The sequence below is a fragment of the Tenrec ecaudatus genome, chromosome 8 (genome assembly GCF_050624435.1).
Source record: "Tenrec ecaudatus isolate mTenEca1 chromosome 8, mTenEca1.hap1, whole genome shotgun sequence".
Lineage (NCBI taxonomy): Eukaryota > Metazoa > Chordata > Mammalia > Afrosoricida > Tenrecidae > Tenrec > Tenrec ecaudatus.
In genome coordinates, this window is record NC_134537.1 from 81,814,223 (window position 1) to 81,839,237 (window position 25,015).

Sequence of the window (25,015 nt, forward strand, 5' to 3'; positions counted from 1 at the left end):
TATTCTCCCTTCTTGGTTTGCCCTAAGGGACACCTTATTTTCTATTCATCTTGAATTTGTAATTTGGCTTAAAATTATTTTCACTTTGAACATAAGACAGTGATTTGAAGGCAGTAGTCTTTCTTATTCCTGTGATTATTAAAAAAATAATCATGCTACATACTCTGGAATATTCTCTTTAACATATTATACCATGCGTTTTTATAACATTTTGATTATTTGATTGTATATATCAGTTTATTTCAACAGTTACCAATATTGTGCGTTTAATTTATACCTAATTTTTATTATTCTTAGGAGAGCATTTTAGTAGCCCTAGTTGGCATAGTGTTTACGTTGGGTTACTAACTGCAAGGTCATCCGTTCAAAACCACCAATCACTCCTTGGCAGAAAGCTGTGACTTTTCCACTCCTGTAAAGAGTTACAGTCTTGAAAACTCACAGGGGTAGCTCTCCCTGCCCTATAGGTCAGCAATGACTCAATGGAAGTGAGGCTTTCTGTTTTTAGGAGACCTGTAGGATTTCCTATTTCTCTATGGGTATGTGTGTATGTATGTATATGTATATATATCTATATACACACACATATATATATGATTGCGTACTTAAGATATATTCCTAGAAACTGACTTTCTGGTTCAGTGGATACTTAGATTTTTGAGACAAATTACCCTGAAGATAAATTATAGCAATTTATATTATTGCCAACATTGTATGATTTTGCCTCTTTTCTGGGGAAAAATTTCTAGTTTAATAAATGAAAAGCAAGTTTATCAGAATTATTTAATATATATTTTATTATCAGTAGATTGGTTGGCCAGCTTTTGTATTGACTTTGTTATAATACTTTCTTTAATAATTTTACTGAAAAATGTATAAATCAAAAATAAATATATATATATAGTGTCATAATAACTTGCTTAAAATGTAAATAATTTTTCCTAATTAATATTTTCATTTGTGTGTTAGTAGTTGAAGTTTATTGTTTATGAATAAATCGTCTCCAGATTTAAATGTTCTCACAACATCAGCCAGTAGAGGTCTCTCTCAACCAAAATTTTTCAAGACACTGATTTATTTATTTAAAGAAACTCTTAAAAATTGTCTGATACAGGGGCAATCCCGGCGGATTCAAGTTGAAGTGAAGTCTGTACAGGAATCTGGTACTTTACCACTAATGGAAGAATGTATATTGTCAGTTGGCATTGGATGTATAAAAGTTAGACCACTCCGATCCCCCAAAACTCATGAGACTTTCCATGTAAGTATCTATGCCAGTTTTGCTCTTAAAGGAAGGTAAAGCCAGGAGAGAGAGTCCAGAGAGTCTTTGGGACCTCTCAGAAAACTGCCCTCCATGAACAATTCTTTCAGTATATTTCTCTCTCTCTCTCTCTCTCTCTCTCTCTATTGCATTTTCACAAACTCACTGTGACAGATGGTTGGGTTTTGCTCTGGCTCTTGGCAACCTGAGAGTTAAAACATTTCAGCCTCTAGAAAGAGTGTCTAATAGTGATTAACTTCCTCAGCTTCTCTCCCCCCTCAACACAAACCCCCTACTGGCTTATAAAGACTATTTGCCAGCAGGTGTTTGATTTCCCCTGGTGAGTGGGAGTATAAACCCAGCAGGGGAAGTATTGTACTGGTTCCTGAAAAGGTCAAATGAGTATAGTTCACTCTCCTATGAGAAACTCAAGGTTTCATTTCATGCCCTGAGGACTATAAAACCAAAAGTGAGGGCGAAGGTAGGTGGGACATGACATGGCATACTAATTAAATTCAAAAACATAATATGGAGAAAGATTCCACTTGTTTAGCGTAGGCTAATTCTTAGATAATTTTTTTGTTGTTCTGCTTTTTTTTTCTTTAGGAAGAAGAGGATGACATGGACAGTTACCAGGTAATTTTGCACCTGCTTGCCTCATCAAATAAGTTTGATTAGCATCAACATTCTTGGAGCTTGCTGCACTGTTACTTAACAAGTATGCAGTTAAATTTGATCCAAACATTGTTTTTTTTCTTTAATTAAAATGCACTAGAGATCAATGAGTATGGCTTCATACAGTACAATCTTTTAGACTCAAGTAGTTTAATGTGTTACCCCAAAGAAATTATGTGGGACTGTGGCTCTTTTATTCAGGAGTCCCACAGAACCACAGCCACTTCCTTGTTCTTTTTCTCTCCTTGAATGGAGTCACCACCACCCTCTTTACCATTGCACGTGGCTTAGACTGTACTTCAGTCAATCTAAGACCCCTGAGGTATTTTTCATACTTTGAAGCACACGTCTCTTTCCCATACTTGCTTTTTGCTTTCCTTTCATAATCTCCTGCAAGAATTTGTTTTTGTGTGTTAAATTTTTATCATGTTAGTCTTGGCTCATCCTTCGGGGCCATCAGAGTTCTTTGGATCCTGATTATGTCATCCAGTGTAGTCACTCTTCTGTTTTTTTTATCATCCTAATTTGATAAAAAGTCTGCCATCCTGTAAGTCACTGATAAAAATATTGTGTCAGATGGAGTTAAATGCAGAGTCCTATGGCACAATAATAGAGACTTCGTTTTAAGCTGGTATTTTTCCATTCATTACTGTTGTTTGCATGTGGTATTTCGGTTAGGAATGATTTCATGTAAGTACATCCTTTGTGCTTTTCTCCATCTTGTCTATGAGAACGTCATAAGCTATTTGGTCAAGTGCTTTAGTGAAATCCAGATATACTACATCTACAGCATTCCACTGACCTATCCAGTCTTGTAACTCTATTAAAAAAAGGAAATGAGGTAACATTGGCATTTATTCAGGCGTTGACTGGTAGAGCTGCTAGACTGTCAGTAACAAACACACAGGCACGTACACTGGGCAGGAGAGGGAGAGGAGAGAGAGAGAGAGAGAGAGAGAGAGAGAGAGAGAGAGAGAGAACGAACACATGTTGGAGAGAATAATGAAGCTTGTCGAACACACTAGGGAAGACATGTGAAGAATGTTTCTGAGGGTTCTGAAGGATAAAGATTAGATTCTTGTTTACTATTTGAGTTTTATCCAGCAAAGAAACCTCTTAGAAGATTTTACTTGCAAGTAATTGGAACCATTAGAAAGAAAACTGATTCTGGGTACCAGAGAATATCCCTTGAGGCTGTCCTTTGAGTCATGCTATAACTTCTGAGGATTTCTGTTCTGAAGCATGGTTAGCGTCAACCATAATTTAGTAGTAGTGTAGAAATTAAGGATGTACTTTATCATACTTTACTTTTCTGAAGCACTGTAGAGTAGGCTGCACTATCAGTTTCTTTTTTAATATTTTACTAACCCTAACCCTAAACTTGAACCTAAGTCTAACACTAACCCTAACCCCACACTATCAGTCTCAAAGGAACTGTTTTGGCATTCTGTTTATTTATTTTTCCTTTCTCTTGCAGGACAGGGATTTAGAGAGACTACGTAGAAAATGGCTGAATGCATTAACAAAACGTCAGGAGTACTTAGATCAACAACTACAAAAGCTTGTCAGCAAACGTGGTAGGAAACGCAAGATGAATATTTTCCTCCCTACCAAATCAGTAGATAATTAATCTCGATTTGCAGCCACATAAATTAAAAAGCCAGATGAACAAATGAACAGCAAATTGGCAAGAGCATATAAAGGTTACTCCTATTTTCTTTGTTTTGCTTCCTTTCATAGGAATTTTTATTTATCCATTTGCTCTAAAAATTTCAAGCACTCATGTAACAGCAAAGAAGAGAAAAGGCAAGGTTGTTCCTCAAAAACAGCTTTTAAATGAATATTTATTAGTCAACCTACTTGGGTTTTCTAATTCCAGAGCAAATAATTCCTTAACTTCAGACTTTTCATGAACTGAAGATGACCTCTTAGAGCATAAGCCCCCAGCTGACAGTTACTGGAGCTCTCCCCCACCCGCTGCCTTTGATCACTAATTATTGGTAATAGAGAAGTGTATTAATTTTCCAGTGATTCTTTATCAATCAAAAACCTATAGTGTTTACTTAGAATGGACATATAAAGAGCAAGTTAACTCAACGTGATTCCTGTGCCTCATGTTCCAGATAAGACAGAGGATGATGCTGACCGAGAAGCCCAGCTTCTGGAGATGAGGTTGACTCTCACCGAGGAAAGGAATGCAGTGATGGTCCCCTCTGCTGGCAGTGGGATCCCCGGGGCCCCAGCAGAATGGTATGAACGTTACAATATGCCATTTGAAATCTAAATAAATTGCCTGCTTTCCATATGAATTTTCCGGTGCTTCAATTTATGGGCGATTCATAATAGCACATGGGGAAAAGTGATTTGAATTAAAGGAACTATTGAATTATTTTCATGAGTTGAATAACTGTGGCCTAAAATGGCGTTTGTGAAATAATGTTGTTATTGGCCAAAGGTATTAAGATTTCTGAGAATCTAAATCAATATTTAGTGCCACTGCACTTACATTAAAAGAAAAGTTAATATGTTAATTACTTGGGGTCAATCCCTTAAAAGACTGTTCTGCCCCAATAAAATTACATCTCCAGAAGTTCTTGGGTTTTGTGCTGATTTAAACTGTACTGTCAGCAAATGTTCTATGCCATTTTATAGATATTAAAAATAGTAAATTAAACCACATGGGTCCCTCAAGTATATAATGTTATTAGAAAATGTTTAAATGAGGGACTTGAATTATAAACAGGTATATGCATCTTAGAAGACTAACTTCTGGTGTCAGAGACTATGATAATTACACATAAACAGCACTGGTGAAAAGAAGTAGCTACAGTTAAGTCTTTGTTGCATTTATAATGTTAGATTTGAGTAAAACCCGTAACTAGCATATTTGATAAACATGCTCCTGTAAAAGCGTGCTTTGTTGGAGATGCTATTTGTTCTTTGTTTTAGGACTCCAGTGCCTGGGATGGAGACGCACATTCCTGTAATATTTCTCGACCTAAATGGTAAGTTATGAGGTGTTTTCTGAAGGTGTACGTCTTCTGATAAATTACTGTCCAAATAACATGTCGGTTTTAACAGAGTATATAATTAAGTAATTCTCTAATCTTAAAGTCATTTTATTGTGTATAGTCAATAATTCTGGAATCTAAAAGTAAAGTCATTTTATTGTCTACCCCTTTACAAAGAATGGACTTTTTATGAGTAATATTGCTATAATAGTAATAGGTATGTTTCATTGTGATGCTGTCTCATTCCGTTGCCATAGTGGCAGTGCTGTGTATATGCTTTGTTCTTCCATCAACTTAGGATGATACTAATATTTTATATACTTGTAAATATAAAATAAAGTCTTTCCTGCTTTCTTTATTTAAGGAAAGACCCATATTGGGGTGGGACTCTCTTAAATATTTTTTACTGTTTTTTTTGTTAGTAATTTTCTAATAAATTTCTCACTCTTTATCTGAGGTCTTCTGGCATTCATTTGTTGTTGAATACCTGGTATTTTCTGTCTTTATTCCACCATGAAAACTCCTTTTGTTCTAGCTTTCTGGAGGAGAGGGAATGAATATAAAAAAGGTAGATTATGAAAGAAGTGAAAATGAGTGAAAACATATCAGTTAAACTCCTGAAGTATCTAAAGATAGGAACTGTGAATTAAAATTATCCAACTAGACGTGCTTGCATGTCCTTGGTGTTATTCTCCTCCTGATCTAAAAGTGAGTTATAATAACAGATGTTTAGGATCTTGTGACATTTAACTTCTTTGTACATATGGAAGATTTTTATATATACACAGAAGTAGAGATTCATACTTAGCCACTCCATCGTCTATCCACTTGCTCACATACATTTTCAAAAAATTTAGTGCCACAAGGTTATATCCTACTTTATCCTCTTGAGCCAAGGATACTGAAATTTACTTCAGTCTAGTCTTAAGTTAGGGTTCTGAGGTGGGGAAGGGGACAACTAGATAAGAACGTGGACAAGGACAAACTTAAAAGTCCTGATTAAAGGAGAATATCAGGACTTTGCTCACTAAGAAGATCATGACTTTGAACATTCTGGTATACCCAAAGCTATACACTAGAAAAGGTGCTGTTTTTCCTTACTCACAAGCTTAAAATGGTTAGAGAGTTGGGAAATTACACTGGAATAGAAGAATCAGAGTGCCATAGGGAAGCCTTCTAGTGTTTAGCTCATGTTTCATGTTGCCTGCCAATTGATTGATCTTTTTCTTGTACTTTAGCTGTCCGAAAACAAAAACTAACTCCCCCCACACCCCCTCAAAAGAAAACACTTTCCCGTATTTTTCATTTCTTACCATACCTTGTAACTGCAACTATAAAAGCAATGACTGACGGGTAGAAAAATGTGGGTTCTAATCCTATCTTTAACATTTATGAGCTGTGACCTTGGGTAAAAAGTCCAAGATGTCTTGACTTCAGTTACGTTCCATGTAAAATAAGTCTTAAAGACCAGAGATTTCATCAAAATGATTTCTTAGAGGTACATTTTATCTCTAAGATAAGATAATGTGGACTGTTTAATGATCACCAGAAGTGTTGCTGGAGACTTCAGAGCAAAAAGCAAAAGAAATTGAAAGCAGAAGACTTTAAATAATCACACTGAAATTTAGCTGATAAAAGTTATCTTATAACATGATCTCAGTGTTTAATGGAGCTCTTGCTTTTAGCTGATGATTTCAGCTCTCAGGATAATCTTGATGACCCAGAAGCTGGTGGATGGGATGCTACCCTCACTGGGGAAGAAGAAGAAGAGTTCTTTGAGCTGCAGATTGTAAAACAGCATGATGGAGAGGTAAAGAAAGAATAACTTTAGATCAGACTCAAAATAGTTTCATTAACCTTTCCATGAGCATGAGAGTAATTTCAGTGCTTACATTTCTCAAAACATACCAATGAAAGCTTCTCACTGTGATTTCCAGAACGAGTGGGACTTGAACACCAGAGTACACACATTCAATTTTTAAACTCCTCTCTTGGAAATGAATCTTTATTTGTATTCATAGTTCATATCAGCAGTGGGCCACTCCCTCAATCCGGTGCTTGATTTTGTTCCTCAGCATATGAGAGTTGGAAGTAAATGCCAGTAAGGTCTATAGAGGTAAAATGACATTATCTTTGTGATTTGCTTCGAAATTCTTCAGAAAAGAAATTATTATTTTATTTTTTATACTTTATTGTGAAGGGGTAAAGTTTTACAGAGATAACTGTTTTCCATTCCAATTCATACACATTTTGTTTCATCTCATTGATTACAATCCACACAATGTAAATAATTTATCCTACTTTTTTCCTGTTTCCCATTTCTAACCCTTCCTGTCTTCTGACTTTGTCCTCCGGCAAATGCTGCCCTTTTGATCTCAAATGGCTGGCTATTTAGAAGAGTTCATATTGTTCTAGTGTTACTGGTCACCTTACAGAGCTCTCTATTGTTTGACTGAAAATTAAGTCGTAGATGTCTGCCCCCAAGCTATTACGGCCTCCAGTTGTTACTCACCGAAGATGGATGTAGAACATTTTCTTTGTGAACTAAGCTGTGCCAGTTGACCTTGGTATCCCCCCATGAATGTGGTCCCAAATTTATAGGCCCAGCAACGTACTCCTCAAGGTTTTTGATGAAGACTAAGAAGTCGTCATAACTTTGTCCTCTGTGTATTCCACTCCATTCAAGGATATATTTGCAGCAGATGTAAATCTCTAGGTAGAAATATCTGTGTTCAAGCCTTTTTAAAGTCATGGCCATAGTTTTGTTCTTCTTCCCACACCTGTTCATCTTGCATGTTTGTGTATGTACCAATGGATCACTGCTGTTATTTTTACTACAGGATCGTATGTGTAATTACTGTCGGCTTTAACTCTTTCACTTCTCTGAGTGTCTTCCTTTGCTTTCGTACTTCTTTGCTGACCTCCCATTCATCATTATTAGGCTTCCTTTAGCTCTTCCTCCCTCTCCTATCCAGGGTCATCATCAAAGGCAGCTAGCTTCTTTTTGTGTGAAAGCTTTTCTGGACTTTTTATAATAGTGATCTCATATAATTCTTGTCCTTTTGCGATTGACATATTTCAGTCAGCATTGTGTCCTACAGGTTCATCCATGCTGTGGATGTAAGTTTTGCTGTTACTCTTGAGTGTTGAGTAGTATTTCATTGTGTGTATATACTACTGTTTGTTTATCCATCTAGTTCTGAAATCTTATAGGTATCTATTTAATGTTTTTATATGAATTCTAATTTTTCATTTGTCAGTTTGTTCTTGTAGTGTCTTCCTGATCTTGTCCAGACTTTTGTCTGTGGTTTTATTGTTTGTTTTTGTTTTCGGTCCGTGTTTTCCTGAATCTTCCTCTCTCTGTTGAAAGTACCTAAAACCTTTCTTTTTTAATTTCTAATCAGGAATTTCCAGTGCCATTTCTTCTTCAGGAAGGTCTTCTGGCTTTATATTTTGCACAATTTTTTGAGTCACTCTGTTTTGTTTCTTTGTGTAAATTGAAGTTGTTGTCTATCTCTAAAGCTTTGTATTTGTATTTAATTGATGTGTTTTCCCCGGGATTCTTCCCTTTATTTTATTTTATATGTCTGAGTGAGTGGGGTGGATGTGCTACTGTAATTGTTACTTCAAAAACATTTAGCCTACTCAGTACCTGTTTCCTGAGAAAGGATGAGAGTTGTTTGTCTAATGAGTTTGTTCAGAATTGGGCTGATATTGGTCACTATCTTATGTATCATCAGGTGGTATGAAAGTGGGTTAGTGTACATACAATGAGAGCTGAATTCTATAGTTTCAAGAATGTTTGACAAAGAACATTACAAAATTTGAAGGAAAGAAAGTTGCTGTAATGCACTGAGAACACAACATTACTTAATGGTATTTCTCACTAAAAGACAAAATTTGGGTTTAATAATGAGGAAACAAAAACCTAATTGAGAAACATTCTATAAAACAGTAGGCCTGTACCCTTTCCAAAAGTAAATGTCATGAAGGATAACGAATGAGGAACTATTCCAGAATATAGTGATATAAAGGAAATGAAAACTAAATGCAATTTGTGATCACATTTTGGGACAATTGGAAAGATTTGAATATGTGCTGTATATTAGATAATGTTGTATTGAGGTTAAATTTCCTGAGTATGCTAATTGTTCTATGGTTAAATGAGAGGATGTTTTTGCTCTTAGGAGAGATACTTGCTGAACTATTTAGGATGAAGAGTAAAAAGCCTGCACTTTAATGTAATTCAGCAGAAGTAATAAATATGTTTGCATGTGTGTATGGAAAAATGGTTACAGTTGATGCACTTAAAAGAAAGGCATATGGTAGTTCATTGAAGTAAATTTGCACTTTTTCTTCATATTTGAAAAGTTTTCAGAATAAAAAGAGTGAAAGCTAGCAAGTCATAAACATGATGCTGTGTACTTCCCAGAGAAAGCTGAGTGAACTGTATATCCCAGTTGTGTAAGGGCTCTTCTCAAAGTAGAACTTGCTTGTGATTGACATAAGCCACCTGAGCTCAGGTGCCATTATTTCATTGAGAGAGCTTTTGTTTTTTATAGATGAGGGAAACATACATTCTTTGTCTTCTCTGCAGGTGAAAGCAGAAGCTTCCTGGGACTCTGCAGTACATAACTGCCCTCAGCTCAGTAAAGGCACCCCCTCAGATGAGCGACTGTTTCTCATCGTGCGGGTGACAGTCCAGCTCAGCCATCCAGCTGACATGCAGCTGGTATTACGCAAACGCATCTGTGTCAGTGTTCATGGGCGGCAGGTAAGTCACTTATCCTAGGAGAAATGACTATAACCCCAGATCCAACAGGAGGGCAGGGCCACAGAATGATTGCGCTGATTTAACTGCCCAAACACGGTCTCTGGAGCGCCGAGCTCTTCTTTTCAATGTGACTATAATTGTCCCGGAACTACATTTGCTTCAGTCTCCTAACATCCCCCTGGCTGCACATATATGTTTTTCTTCTGTCAAACACAAGTGTAGTTTTTGCCTTTTGACCTGAGTCCTGCAAGATGAGCAGGTGCCCTAGCAGATTGGCTGTCCATTAGCATTGTACTTCTTGCCCTGTTCCCTTTTCTCTGCTTCCTTCCTTTTTTTTTGGCATCACTGCTAATTCTTAGATTTTTATTTTTAGAGAATGAACTCTATCAGTGAGTTCAAGATAAAAAGATGAAAAAGAGCTAATTCTGGTTTTTATAGAACCTAAATCTACATGCATTGATAGGTATATGAAGGCGCCCTAGTAGTGTTGGGAATGTGCTTTGGGCTGTGATCCACATTGTTGGTAGGTTGAAACCCCCAGCAACTCCTCAGGGGAAAGACTGGGCTTTCTACCCTCATCGTAAACAGTTATAGTCTTGGAAACACACAAGGGCGTCGCTGTAAGTCAGCAGTGACTTGATGGCAGTGAGAGATATAAGTGTATAAGCAGGCAACTACTCTACAGCAATGTACGCAAACCGTGAGGCCGTTTCATTCTGTTGAACATAGATTTTGTCTTAATCAGGCTGATTGGATCCTTAACAACAATGATACTCTGTATGTGATAAGTGCTATCAATTTAAGCAACAAAAAGAACAGTTAAATGACAGGTGAGAGAATGGTGAATTCAGTACATGAAGTCGGGAAAGCTTTTGTAGTAAAGGATAGTGTGTAAGCTGGGAGTTTAAAGCCAAGGGATGTTTGCTATGCAAGCAGGGGGAAAGGTATTCCATGGAGAGAAGAAAATAATATGCAGAGCTAGTACAGAAGATACAGAAATGGTCAGTGTGGGGAATAGTTAGATGTGCAGTGTGATGGGGGTACTGCACATGCCACAGAACATGGCTATAAATAGATTATATAGGACCTCAACTTATAAGAAGTTTGGTAGAAAAATCTTAGAAGTAAGGATTTACCATGAAATTGGTTTTAGAAATATATTAAGATTTAGGAGGTTTATTCTAGAAATTCTTTTTAGCTGTCCACACTTCTTTGAAACATTCTCAGCACATGGACTAAAAGATGTATAGATTAATATGTTCATTCATGGCTGATGTAGCAACATTAGAACTAATAAATTTATTTTTTTAAAAAGAGGGTACATCAGAATAATAACTGGACTGGGAAAAATTAGGAGTTGAAGCCCTTGTAATAGGAAATCAGGAAAAGGGGTAGTGAGCCCTGTCAAGAGCCTACTGCAGTGGATTAGATAGTTGCCCGGCCTATGGAGAGTGACATACATCGAAGCTGCCCTATTTGAGCTGGGCAGTATTGTTTCCATCTCTACTAGTGAAGAGATTTTTGTGCTATAAATGAATCCCCGTCCCTGTATTTAAAAGGTAAATTAAGGTTCTAGAAGAGCATTGACCATAATTTTTCTCGTTCCACTTACCATTCCAGTACACCCACATTTTATAAATCCAGATCTGTTCTGGTTTTGCTTCATTGGCCCTGACTGAACTGGGAAGAACTGGTTTGAAGCCCTGGACAAAAATAAATCTTTTCATTTAAAAGAGCACAGTCATGGCTGACAGACTCCTAGATGTAATCTCCACCCCTAAAAATTAATCTTTAGTTCTAAATGTCACACTGATATCTATCTTTGAAATGAAGACTGGCATTAACACTGTTAAAATTGCAGCTCTTTAGCTTGGCAATCCAACATCAATAAAACCTAGGTCATAGGGTTATTTATAGATGTATATGCTGTATCTCCCATTCACTCTCTCTGTTTCTCTTTCTTGTGCATCTGGAAGAAATAGCAAAAGACACAGCTCATGGGGAGTATTGTAAGAGATTTTTCCATTTTAGCATTATAGAGGCTGGTAGCTAGACACTGGGACTTGACTGGAAAAACTGCCATTCCAAAGAACTATTAGCATAGAGGTTGGGTTGTTGAGGCACCAAGTGTGTACTTTATTAATTTGTTATTTTTTGATTGGGGTGGGGGGGGAGTTGTCAGATTTTGTTCTGGTAGAAATGATTTGCAAGTATTTGGGGGCATACCATTTCCCTTCCCAGTTTCTAAAAATTGCTTCCTTATAGCAAGAGGAGGGACTTTCTCATTATCCTAATACTTCAAATTCGCCTTCGTTCATACTATACGAATAAAAAGCAATATAATAATAATAATAATTATCCACACTTCCTCTCATCACCCACATAAAAAAACCTATAGTCACATTTCAGCCAGTGTAATTGTCAGTAACTCTGCATTGCTCTACTAGAGTTAAGAGACTAAAGGGATAAAGTAAATGGGAAATTTGCATCTTTGAGTGTAAAACCTTTTTTAAAATTCAGAATAGGAAAGAGACTGTTATTAAGTACATTTGTCAAGTTACCTATTTTTTAGATCAAAGACCTTGATGTTTCCTTTTGGGTTTTCATATATTTCTTACGTTTCTTTCATCTGGGGAAGAAGATTCAGTGCCCGTTAAATATTCTTTTCTTATCTTTATTCACCAACTGTAGTCTGCCCTCATCCCTGCTCTCTTCAACCTCTACAGGATGTTCAGTCTTAGCAGCGTCTTCCAATGAGTCATCTATGCATTAATTCAGCAGTTCAATTCTTAACTCTGCAAAGAGCACAGTCAGCATAAACAATGACCATGCACTCTTAAATCATTCTTCATAACGATCCTGCTTCGGTCGAGAATTTAATGCCTGAACTTGTCAATATTCATGGTACAAGATGTCCATTGTGCTATAAAAAAAGAAAGAAAGGAAACTGTAAGACTCGCCAGCCCTTGTTTTTGCTTGTGTCTTCGTTAGAAGGTCATTTTATTGTACAGAGTCAACCATTTTATTTCTCTGGTGTTTAAGCAGAGTTTAACTAACTGCCTAGTGACAATGTCCAGAAAATTCTGGAACTTTTCATGTATACTGTGTGCGTTTCATGTACTGGGCATAGGACTTAACCCCACTCTGCAGGGAAACTGTACGTGGTGATTGGAATCCCCTTGCTTATATTGGAAGGATGTTCTTATTTTTCTTTTGGATAGAATGGATGCATTATGTTTTACACTGAGGTCTTTGTGTGTGCGTGTGTGCATGCATGCATATGCGTTTGTGTGTGTGTGTGTGTGTGTGTGTGTATAAATGTAAACACAATTTGGAAAAGTATTTCCTGTTTCATTTTTCTTTAGGGTTTTGCTCAGAGTCTTCTAAAAAAGATGTCTCATCGAAGTGCTATTCCTGGCTGTGGAGTCACTTTTGAAATTGTTTCCAATATTCCAGAGGTAAAGGATCATAGAAATTTGAGTATTATGAAAATAGTGCTCACTTACAAAGAGCTAACTCCCTGAAAAGTCACTTACCCAGGAAACGTTGATTAAATTAAAATATATATTGAAAAAAATGCTGTAGGTTTTCAGAATAACATTCTCCTGCTCTTAATTCCATTGATAGCAGAACCCACTTGTGAAGTTAAAGCTCTGGTTTTAGTATTTTTCACAATTAGGGGGTGGGGGCACGATAGTTTTGTGACCCAAGAAGGGAGGCTTTATAGAGCTTAAATGTATCACTTTGAAGTCAAACTTATTAGCGAAGTAAATGTGCTTATGTGACTTAGAGCCTAATTTTATTTGTCAAATGGGGTTGATAAGAACTTCTTCACAAGAATGTTTTAAGAAAAAAGTTGTATATGAATTATTTTATTCATACTGGGTAATAAATTTTAGTTGCCCTGATTATTCCTATTTTATTATTATTGTTTTATTGCTCTTTTTAAAGTAGTAGAGCTAATTAGAGGAGTCACAAAATGAGTCCAAAATAGCTCTGGTTGAAGCTTGTTGGAGAATATGGCCTAGATGTGCTTACTGATGTTTGACCCGTGGCTTAGGCAGATGTCATTATGCAGTCCTGGCCTTGCTGGGCAGTGGTGAGGGAGACATATGAGGGTTGTAAGGGAGGGGTCCAAAGAAGGGGAAGAAGAGGAGTGAGTGAAGAGGCAGGGACTACATTTTGCTGTGAGAGGCAAAACTATGAGACGTGGAAGACCCTGCCCACCACACCATCTCTTCATTTAAGGGCTTAATATTTGTTGATTGATTCAATTAAGCACGTGAATTATAGATGGATAATGCATGTTTTTAATAGATTCCATTTTAGAAAAGTTAAACAGATAGTGCTTAGGTTTTGTTTTATATCTTTCATATTTCAAAACACTTTTGCTCTTAAGTAATGTCAAATAAATAAATAGATTTTTCCCAGATCTTCAAAGTATTAGACTTTAAGTGTAAAAATGAGTTATTTACATATTTAATTTAGTGCTTACTGAACATCTAAAAAATAAATCTATTTCCAGAGTTAGAAAAGTTGTAAAATCTTGCATGCGTAATAGATTACTCCGTGTTGTTCATTCCCTCCTGTTTATAAGTATTACACATGTTATTTTCTGTATCTAAACATTCTCTATGTTTTTCCAGTTGTTTCAGATTATAACTCTATAGTTGGTTTAAATGCAATTAAGAAACAGTGATAACTATAAGTACATTATTTTTTCTTTTCTATCTTTTCCTTCTGTCCTCTCCTCCCTTCTCCTTCCTCTCTACCTCCTTCTCTCCCTTCCTACTTATAATTTTCTTATATTTGAAAAGGTGTTTTTATTCTTTTTTCACATTACCAAATTCTACTGATAAGAGAAAACAGGAAACTGAAAGTTTATAGTGTAAGGACTACACTTGGTTACTTCTTTTTTAAAAAAAATAAAAAATTTTTAAACAGAAAGGCCCCTTAATAAATAAGCTCGGCTTCATCATGAAAAATTCACAAACATTTTTAAAGTATGAAGGAGCCTTGGTGGGCACAGTGTTAAGAATTGGGCTGCTAACCTAAAGGTTGGCAGTTGGAACTCACCAATTATTCTATTAGAAAAGAATGTGGCAGTCAGCTTCATAAAGGCTTGTAGTTTTGGAAACTCAGGGCAGGACCACTCTATCCGCCCTACAGGGATTACTGTAAATTGGAACCCAGTAGATTTGGGCTTGTTTTCTGTATTAGGGTCTGATGAACAGCAAGAAGTGGTCCTAACCAAGAGTAGCAAGAGACAGATTAATCTCTCCTTAAAAACAAAGATAATGCCCGGTTATTCTGTTCGAACATCCAATCTGTAGTAAAAGAGTGCTTCTCTTGGGAGTCAGGAGAGTTTGAGTCTGGCCATTTTTGCTAATTATGTGGCTGCCTTCTTTCATCCACCATCCACCATATAATGGAGGCCCAGTCCTCCACTTCAGGATTGGACAAAAACTCCAAAGATTTACTATGGATGATAAAGTTTTCTGAGCTCTTAACCTTTTGACAAATTCTGTCATGTTTAACTGCTGCTAAGATGGGTTTAAATTTTTTAAAATAATTTTGAAGTTGGGATGTTTCTTATAATTGATGATATATAAAATAGTGATTCATCGTGCAGTTGATGTCATCTTTAAAAGCAGTGGAATATAGATACATATGTTATTATTTTTGGCATGATAGCAAATTCACTAATAAATAAAATACTGGTTTTTCTCTGAGAAGAATAATTTATTATGAATCAAGTTTGCTTGAAACAATTAAACACAGTCTTAAAGACCCTCTCTGGCTTGTGAGTGTCCCGCATGCCTACATTTATATGCTTGGCCAGCCCATGACAGAGGAGAAAGGATGGATTCTGCCAGAAACGCAGTGAACTTACCCAGGTACCTCTCTCTTGGATCTGCTCTGGATCTTCAGCCATTGCTACTCCAGAGTTGAGGGTGGGGACCAGTTTTAGAAGCTGCCACACTTTGCATCTGTAGTTTAGGATAGGCTGCTTAATAGCTGGGATGGAAATCTAGCCTCTATTCTCATTCCTATTATCCATACCTGTATCTGCTTTCTACTAGGATTGCGGGTATTCCGCCCTTATCAGGTTGGTCACCCTAGCTCCTTATCCCTGTCTTTTGTCCTTCCCAGAGTTCCAGTGAGGAGATAATGTTCCTGAATCATTGTTATTCTGGTGATTATGTTGCTGGCTAGGTCACAAAAGCTTTTCTACCAAGTAACATTTGCTTGCAATGAAAATGTTTTTTTTTTGCAGTGAAAATTTAGCAGAAAACACGTTTGTGGTGAATTCTTGTCTTTTACATTAACCTAGAAACCTAACCCTCATTTCTTAGGGGAAATACATGTGCATTCCAAAGATGACTTTAAAATAGAATTTTAGGAATACGTTTTGTTAGTTTCAGAACTCCGTGAGTGTGTGTTATATTGTTTACAAGGCTTTTAGACTGTTTTTCTTTTATAAAATACTGAGTTTTAATGCCAAACTTTCCATTCTTCAGGATGCCCAGGGTGTAGAGGAGCGAGAAGCATTAGCAAGAATGGCAGCCAACGTTGAAAACCCAGCCTCTGCTGACTCAGAGGCTTATATTGAAAAGTACCTCAGAAGCGTGCTGGCTGTGGAAAACCTCCTTACTTTAGATCGTCTTCGCCAGGTCTGCCAATAGAACTGGTAGCTGCAGTCGTAACCCAGCTGATTCTCCTTGGCTTTGGATAATCTGCAGTATGGTTACACCTGAATTTCAAGGTGTTTGTTTAAATGGAACACATTTAGATTAAATTTCTGGCCTGTTAGATCTCAAAAGACACAAATCTACTTTTTACACAAAATGTTACTTTTTTTCAAGATGCTATAAATGTTAAAAGGCATTCTGGTGTCATAGTGTTAGCCTGCTAAATAAAAGGCCAGAAGTTCCAACCTACCAGCAGGCCCAGGGGAGAAAATGAGGCTTGAGGCTTGCTCCCACAAAGATGAACAGTCTCAGAAACCCACATTGGCAGTTCTACTCTATCCTATGGGGTCTCTGAGTTAGAATCAACTCAGTAGTAATCAGCGTGATTTCTTTTTCCTTTTTTTTTGTTATTGCCTTAAAGTAATGGAAGAACATTTCATTCTTGATAATTAAATAATTATTTTTAAAATCCCTTGATATTGGCTAGTGGTGATGCTGAAGAAATATATAGCAATGAGGCAGAATGAGCCCTTCTTAGCCTCACCCGAGCATACCTTCTGTGGCCTTCAAGTGGATTTTTGGAAGGGATAGTTAAATGTTAACATTAAACAAAATACTTAGAGAAATATTAAAGTTTAACTTACCTAGCAATATTGAGACTTTTCCCTAAAACTATTAGTAACAAATTAAAGTGAATGATCTAAATTCCAATATTTTCTTCTTGGCTCCTGAGGCAAACTTTTGGCCAGCTATAAGGAGGCAGGTAGTAGGTAGCAAAATTTAAAGAAAAAGATAATCTCCTTAACCTGCCACTTATATAATTAACTTTGATTAACCAAATGTTCATACTGGGTTATTTGTTCATGTGAAGTAATGATCATTATTTAAACAACTAACATGTATTGCATAGATGGCAGATCAAAGCCTGCTTTAGATAGTATTGCTTGTGGAGTGTGTCTCTAATATGTTTTTCCTCTGTATGTTACCTGATTCATAGGAAGTTGCAGTAAAGGAACAGTTAACTGGAAAAGGGAAGTTGAGTAGGAGGAGTATTAGCTCTCCAAATGTCAACAGAGTGAGTACAAAGAATCACAGTTCTGTGCCCTGCCTTGTGTCTAATTTGTCCCTTCTTTACTTGAGCAGCTCGGTCCTTTAAAGCTCATCTTAGAAGTAATTTCTTCCTTGAACTTAGGCCATCCCCCCATTCTTTAACCATGCTGTATATGCCTATGTCACCGTTCTTACTAATATTATAACGACTATCTATTTAAGTACTTCTCACATATTTCTTGAGTATCTTTACCTCACTGGTGCCTAACACAGACTAGGTGCTCCATGGATATTGACTGAACCTAAGCAAAACTAGCCAATTGCTTGCGGCAGGCCATGTAAATATTCTGCACTTCATTTAATCACTTTATATTGAGGAAAAGTCTCAACTAGGTTTGCAAGCTCAAATACTTACAGGCCTGCCAGGTAGCATAAATGAGTGAAATAGAGCAGTGTTTTCCAAAGTGGGTGATACAGGCCCTTGGGGGATAATGGAATGATGGAGGGAGGGGCTCTGTGATACAAAAGTTTTTAATTGTTAGGGGGCCACTGAGTGATTGTTTTCCCAAAAAATGGGCAATAGGCCAAATAAGTTTAAGAACCTACAAAACAGGTTTATTTGCATAATTGTGTCATACGTTTGCAATAAAAAAACACAGTTATATCTTATGTGCATATTAAACATAAGAATAATTCTTTTAAAAGAAATATGTTCCTGGTTCTCTTAATTTTTTTCTCCTCTCATTGATTTTGATAATGATGTTGATAGGAGAAATATTATGCCTTTGACTGGACTTTGCACTAAGAAGAATCATAGTGTAAACATTGTACTACAGAGCAGCTGCCCTTTAGCATTGGTACTTGACAATAGTGACAGGAAGTACCTCAAACTGGAGAGCATGTCACCTATGAATGAAACTATTGAGTTATCATATCACTCATGATGTCAAGGTGAATGATTTGGGAATATTCTGAGACATTAAGAATGGATACTTTTCTTGAAGGTAAAATAGCTCAGTTTATCCTCCAGGAAATTACATGTTAAAATGTACTAGCATATGCATAAATTGTGATTTAAAATACTTCATGAATATATTTATTTTCTGATCCACAGGAATCTTAAGACCAGGATATACCAGTAACCTGGGGTTCTTCCAATAGAAGGGAATAAACAAATAAAATATCTCTTCGTTCCAGCTAGTTGTCTCTTTACAGATATCTTGTAAACTGGATATCTACATTTTCTATCATTTCTATTTAAAAGTTATTGATAAACTGTTTAATTTTTGAAAGTTCTTTTAAAGTGTCCCAAAGGCCACTATTGTGCAGCTTTCCTCTAGACAACCTTTCTGCCATCGTCCAACTTTCCATACTCACGAGTCCATTTCCCAAGCTTGCATTTCCATGGATTTATTCATGTGCCATTATACTTAAAGGAATAATCCTTTTTATTTCTTTAGTTATCTGGAAGCCGACAAGATCTTACTCCATCATACAGTCTAGGCAGCAACAAGGTAAGTATTTATAACTATTTCCTACCAGGTTTTATATATTTTTCACATTTGATTCCTTTTTAAAAAATACCATACATTATGCTGATATATAAAAATTTCTCTGACATTTTGGGGCAATGTGAATTACTGAGATATATATATATATAATCTACCATTTAACATAATAAGGATTTACTAGACATTTTTACGATTAAGATTGAAAAAGAAAACTATTTTGTTACTAAAGTTACTATTTTTGTCAAAGATATTCTTCATGTTTCTTTTAAGAATAAGGGAACAAAGATTATGTGAGCAAGTGTGGTAGGCTGCATTGACTAGAGAAATAAATCCAGAAACACTTATATATGTGTAGAGAGAGCTTTATATCAAGAAGTAGTTATATATTAGGAGAACAGCCAAGCCCAGTCCTTGTCAAGTCTCTTATGTCCAATACTAGTCCATAAAACCCTCTTCAGAGTCACGCAGCCACAAGCAGTGATGCAAAATGCAGTAAGATCACAGGCCAGTGGGTGCAAAGTCTTGTGGATCCAATGGTGGTGGATGCACCTCCCAAGCTCCCAAAGGCCTCAACAGCAGAGAGAGTCATGGCACCTTCATATGAGGTCATCAAGCTGCCACCTGCTTGACAGGCTAACCTCCACTCAGATCTTCTTACAGGTGCCATGTTGGCACAAGAAAACTATCACAGCAAGAATTTTTTATTAGCTTGTTGAGGAAATGATGTGGAGGCCAGGTCTGATACCCTCTGGCAAAGGTAAGGAGAACCCAGTTCCACGCCAGCCGAAGGCTGACCACAAGGTGGCAGTCAGACATGCCTCCAAACTCATCCTACTTTACCCTATTCTGACTCCAATTACCTTCTGTGGCATTTGCTTCTCAGTTAGGTTCAATAATTCATTGTGGTCGTCACACAGAAAATACTCACGAATATGTGGGTTTATTAAGGATGTTAACAGGTTACACAAAATGTTAAGGAGAGAGTCCTTTTGTCCATGGTTACTCTTTTTAAAAATATATTTTATTGGATTTTTTAGTTTAGTTTTGTTTTTAAATCATTTTATTGGGGGCTCGTACAACTCTTATCACAATCCATGCATGCATCCATTGTGTCAAGCACATTTAAACATATGTTGCCATCATCGTTTTCAAAGCATTTTCTTTCCACTTGAGCCCTTGGTATCGGCTCCTCATTTTTCCCCTCCTCCTCCCTCTCTCCCTCATGAACCCTTGATAATTTATAAATTATTATTATTTGTTATGTCATGCATTGTCCAATGTTGCCCTTTATCCTCTTGTCTGCTGTCCGTCCCCCTGGGAGGGGGTTATACGTAGGTCATTGTGGGAACAGACAGCCTCACCTTTCTGTTGTGGTGCAGCTAGAGAGTCAAAATGGCACCAAAGCCAATACCAGTTAGTAGCCCGATGCCTAACCTATAACACCACCAGCATTCCTAGAGTATCTGTAATAAGGTTGGCATATCATTTGTGATCCAAATATTCTGTTGTATTGGTTTTATAACCCTGAAGGACGTTAATAGTGAATATTTGCTTCAAAATATCTGCATTGGAGAGGAATGGGAGTCTAAATAAATCAAAATATGCCCCTATATTGGCTATTTAATGTTATTATTAAAGCTGAAGAAGTTTATTTTACATATTACATATATATATTATATACATGATTTGTTAGTTTTCTATTCTGATTTTACATGTGTTTGAATTTTGATCAGTATAAAAACTTCAAACAATGCAGTGAAAGTGATTGTGAGTATATATGTGTGTGTGCATATACATATATATACATATATGTACATTTTTGAGAACATATAACTGATCACCCATCTTGTCTATAAATGTGTATTTAAGCTCTGGTACAATGATAGTATATCATGGGTTATTAATATCTGAGTTTTTAGAAAACTGATTGCATTGTTCTAAGTGTAAAGAAACAAAATTTGAGGGAAATATATTTATAAAACAGATTTTCTGTTTATGAAAACAGAAATCATAATCTCATTTAAGTTCTAAGTTCCTTTGAAAGAAGAGGTCAAGATACCTTATGCTTTTTCTGTCTTTCCCTGTTTTCTCAGAAAATAATAGGATGCACCTCATAGAAAATTAATTTGCTTCATTTACATTAAATAAATAGAACAAAGAAACAAAATAGGTCTATATGTATGAGGGGGTCTTTAAAATCCCATTATCTTTTCATTCTATTTTCCCACAAACTTTTTGAAGCTCCTGTAATATGTAGATAAAGAGTACAAAGTAGGGAGGAGACACCTTTATAGGTATATGAGGATCAAGGAAGACTTCAGATAGGAGATAATCCTTGTGTTAATGCTGAAAGATGATTGAGCTCACAAAAGACAAGGAAGGAGTAGGAGAAACAACATTCTAGATAGAAAGAGCAGTGTGAACTAAGGCATATGGGGGGAAAGGCTAATGTGTTCAGTAATCCACATGCCGACGTGTCTAGTAGATGGAGCACTGTGGGCTAGGACCCAGAGGTGAGGAGCCTCATTTTAGAAGTGCCTCCCAGTTGTACCATGAACAATGGAGAACTGAGATGCCTGTGAAGGGCTTTAAAACAAGGGAGTCAAAACAAACAACAAAGAAACAAGCCCAGGACTACTGCCATGGAGTCAAATTGATTCATAGGGACTCTATATAGGGTTTCTGAGGTGGTAAATATTTACAGAAACAAACAGCTTCTTTTCCCTCCTGCAGAGTGCCTGGTGGATTTGAACCATCAGTATTGCAGTTAGTAGCGCAATGCTTACCTGATAGCACCGCCAGGACTCCTAAACTGGGTGGGTAATTTAATTTAATCGAAAATTTAAGGGTTTTTTAGTAGTTCACTTAAAACATAACTCTTCTTCCTGGCTATGGTGTGTACAGTCACATTTTAAAAACCCGCTGCTGTTTATTTTGATTCAGAGCAATTCTGAAAGACAGAGTAGAACTGCTCCTTTGGGATTTTTAAGGCTGTAAATCTTTATAGAAGCTGACTGCCACATGTCTCCAACAGAGTGGCTGGTGGGTTTGAACCACATACCTGTTAGCAGCCAAGTACTTCACCACTATACCACCAGGGTTCCTAGAATTACCTCAGTACAGCATGAATGTATACAGGGACCCATGGAAGAAGTTACTTAGTGAATTTTTAAAAATATAAATATTTTTCTTTTATTTGGCAAGTAGGAGGATGGAGAGACCCTACCCCAACTATAGCAATTTCCACCATATAACAAGCAGAGGAAGAATTATTAGGAATAACCAGGTGCTGGTTTGCTAGTGGAGTTCTGGTAGGGCAGTGGTTACTCATTGGTCTGCTAACTGCAAGGTCAGCAGTTTGAAACCACCAGCTGCTTCTCGGGAAAAAGATGAACCTTTCTACTCCCACAAAGAGTTACATCTTAGAAACCTACATGGGCAGTTATACCCTGCCCTATAGGTTTTCTGTGAGTCAGAATCAACTCAATGGCAGTGAATTTTTTGAGGATCTTCTTTTAGTTTGTTAATCCTAAATTTGGTCTCATTTCATACTTAGAAACAGACCTTATCCATTTAAAGGCTACGAAATATGTGGATTTTAGTCAACGTCTCATTACCAAGGTATCACTAACTTTCCCTTGTGTACAGATTAGTAGTTTAAATGAATATTAAAATAATAATATGATAGATTGTAATTGCCTGGTGCTAGATTAAAAAGGGGGGGGGCGTTGGTGGATGCTTACTGAAGAGAATATGTTTGACTTTCACTTAATGTGACTTCGTGTGTCAGAGAGCACTGTGCTCTTCTGAGTTTTCAAGGGTGGTTTTTCTAGAGTTGATTGCCAGGTTCCTTCTTGAATCTACAATCCTCTGGTTAATGGATATACAAGTTAATGATTTACAGTACCCCAAATGCATGAACTATTTGGCTACCCACGGGCTCCAGAGTACAAAATAGCCGCCGCCACCACCACCACCACCCCATTCCTCTAACAAATCTCGCTCCCCTCCGTTTTCAGGAGTTTGAAGCAGCTTACTCAAGACTGTTAGAGAAAATTAAGTGTTTATAAATAATTACAGTGTCTGAAACCCATAGGAGCAGTTCTGCTCTGTCCTGTAGGGTTGCAGTGAGTTAGAACTGGCTCAATGACAGGGAGTGCGAGTATTAGAAAAGAAACATCTGCTCTTCCCCCAGTAGTAGCAAGGAACAGAGTCCTTTTTCTATAGTGGGAAACATTTTCAAATATATTTAAATAAAACTGCCTAATCATGTTCTTCTAGACTGAGTAGTTTTTAAAACTAATTAGCACACAAATACTACTTTTGACTAATTGACTTAAAAACTAATTTAAATTACTTGACATACAGTTATCAAACTCATACAAACCTCGTTAGCATTGTAGTGTCAATGGCTTTCCTAGTAAAATGCCATGGCAAGTGCAAGGATATTCATGTTGCTTGTAATGGCAGAAAATTGAAAGCAAGCTGAATGTTTGATTGTATGGTGTGGTTAAATAAAGTGCACACCTATACGAACAGTTCTTTATATACACACTCAAGAAATAAATGCATGAAATACTATGCAACTATAAAAAATTGGTAAGTTCTCCATGTTCTACTATAGATATATTTAGTAATTAAACACCTCTGTTATGAAAGGAGGGGGAGAGGAAAGAAGAAACTTGCTTACAAATACATGAGAAACTACAAAGGATACAAAAAACTGATAACATTGTTATGTATTTAGGGGAAGTGGTGGAATGGGTCAGATAGGAATAGTGATAGGAAGAAGGTGTTTTAAATTATTTTACTTTTGCACCATTTGAGCAAAGGATGATGACAATGGACACACGGGCAAATGTGGTGAAGAAAGCTGATGGTGCCCGACTATCAAAAGATATAGCACCTGAAGTCTTAAAGACCTGAAGATAAACAAGCAGCCATCTAACTGAGAGACAACAAATCCCACATGGAAGAAGCACACCGGCCTGTCCCAACTAGATCACTGAGGACAAAGTGGGTACATAAGCAAAAGTTGCGAACAAAGCTGACGGTGTCTGGCTATCGAATGATACAGCATCAGGGATCTTAAAGACTCGAAGACAATCAGGTGGCCATCTAGCTAAGAAACAACAAAGCCCACAAGGAAGACGCACACCAGCCTACCCCAACGCAAACACTGAAGACAAAGTGGGTGCATGGGCAAATACAGTGAAGAAAGCTGATGGTGCCCAGTTGTCAAAATATATAGAATCTGGGGTCCCAAAGGCTGGAAGATAAACAAGGGGCCATCTAACTGAAAAACAACAAAGCCCACATGGAATATGCACACCAGCCTATGAAGTGACAAGGCATCGAAGGGATCAGGTATCAGGCATCAAAGACAAACAAAAACCATAGCATTGTGAATGAGAGGGAGTGCAGAGTGGGGACCCAGGGCCCATCTGGGGGAAATTGCACATCCCCTTGCAGAAGAGCTGTGGAGAGGTGACAAACCAGTCAGAGTGTAGTGTAGCAAGGATGAAACATACAATTTTCCTCTATTTCTTGAATGCTTTCTCCCTCCACCCCTCCTATCATGATCCCAATTCTACCTTACATAACCGGCTGGACTGGGGGATGTACACTGGCATGGATGGGAACTGGAAATACGGGGAATCCAGGACAGATGAGCCCCTCAGGAACAGTGGTGAGAGTGGCAATATTGGGAAGGTGGAGGGAGGGTGAGGGAGAAAGGGGAAACAGATGACAAGGTCTACATGTAACCTCCTCCCTGGAGGACGGACAGCAGAGAACTGGGTGAGGGAGACGTCGGATGGTGTAAGATATGATAAAATAATAATTTTTTATAAATTATCAAGGGTTCAGCGGGGAGGGAGGGGAAAAATGAGGAGCTGATACCAAGGGCTCAAGTAGAAAGCAGGTGTTTTGAGAATGATGATGGCAACATATGTACGAATGTGCTGGACACGAATGATGTATGTATGGATTGTAAAAAGAGTTGTATGAGCCCCTAATAAAATGATTAAAATTTTTTTATC

At 37.1% G+C, this 25,015-nt stretch overlaps 1 protein-coding gene across 1 annotated transcript in view; it reads left to right on the forward strand.

Annotated features, from left to right (window-relative positions):
* Positions 1–25,015, forward strand: part of KIF13B (kinesin family member 13B) — a 267,948-nt gene that overhangs the window by 180,920 nt on the left and 62,013 nt on the right. Inside the window, exons 25-35 of the mRNA XM_075556442.1 lie at positions 1,115–1,261; positions 1,868–1,897; positions 3,414–3,513; positions 4,060–4,186; positions 4,886–4,941; positions 6,633–6,757; positions 9,545–9,721; positions 13,087–13,179; positions 16,243–16,395; positions 17,411–17,488; positions 18,924–18,977. Of these exons, the coding sequence (XP_075412557.1) occupies positions 1,115–1,261; positions 1,868–1,897; positions 3,414–3,513; positions 4,060–4,186; positions 4,886–4,941; positions 6,633–6,757; positions 9,545–9,721; positions 13,087–13,179; positions 16,243–16,395; positions 17,411–17,488; positions 18,924–18,977 (1,140 nt within the window). The remainder of the gene's footprint in view (positions 1–1,114; positions 1,262–1,867; positions 1,898–3,413; positions 3,514–4,059; positions 4,187–4,885; positions 4,942–6,632; positions 6,758–9,544; positions 9,722–13,086; positions 13,180–16,242; positions 16,396–17,410; positions 17,489–18,923; positions 18,978–25,015) is intronic.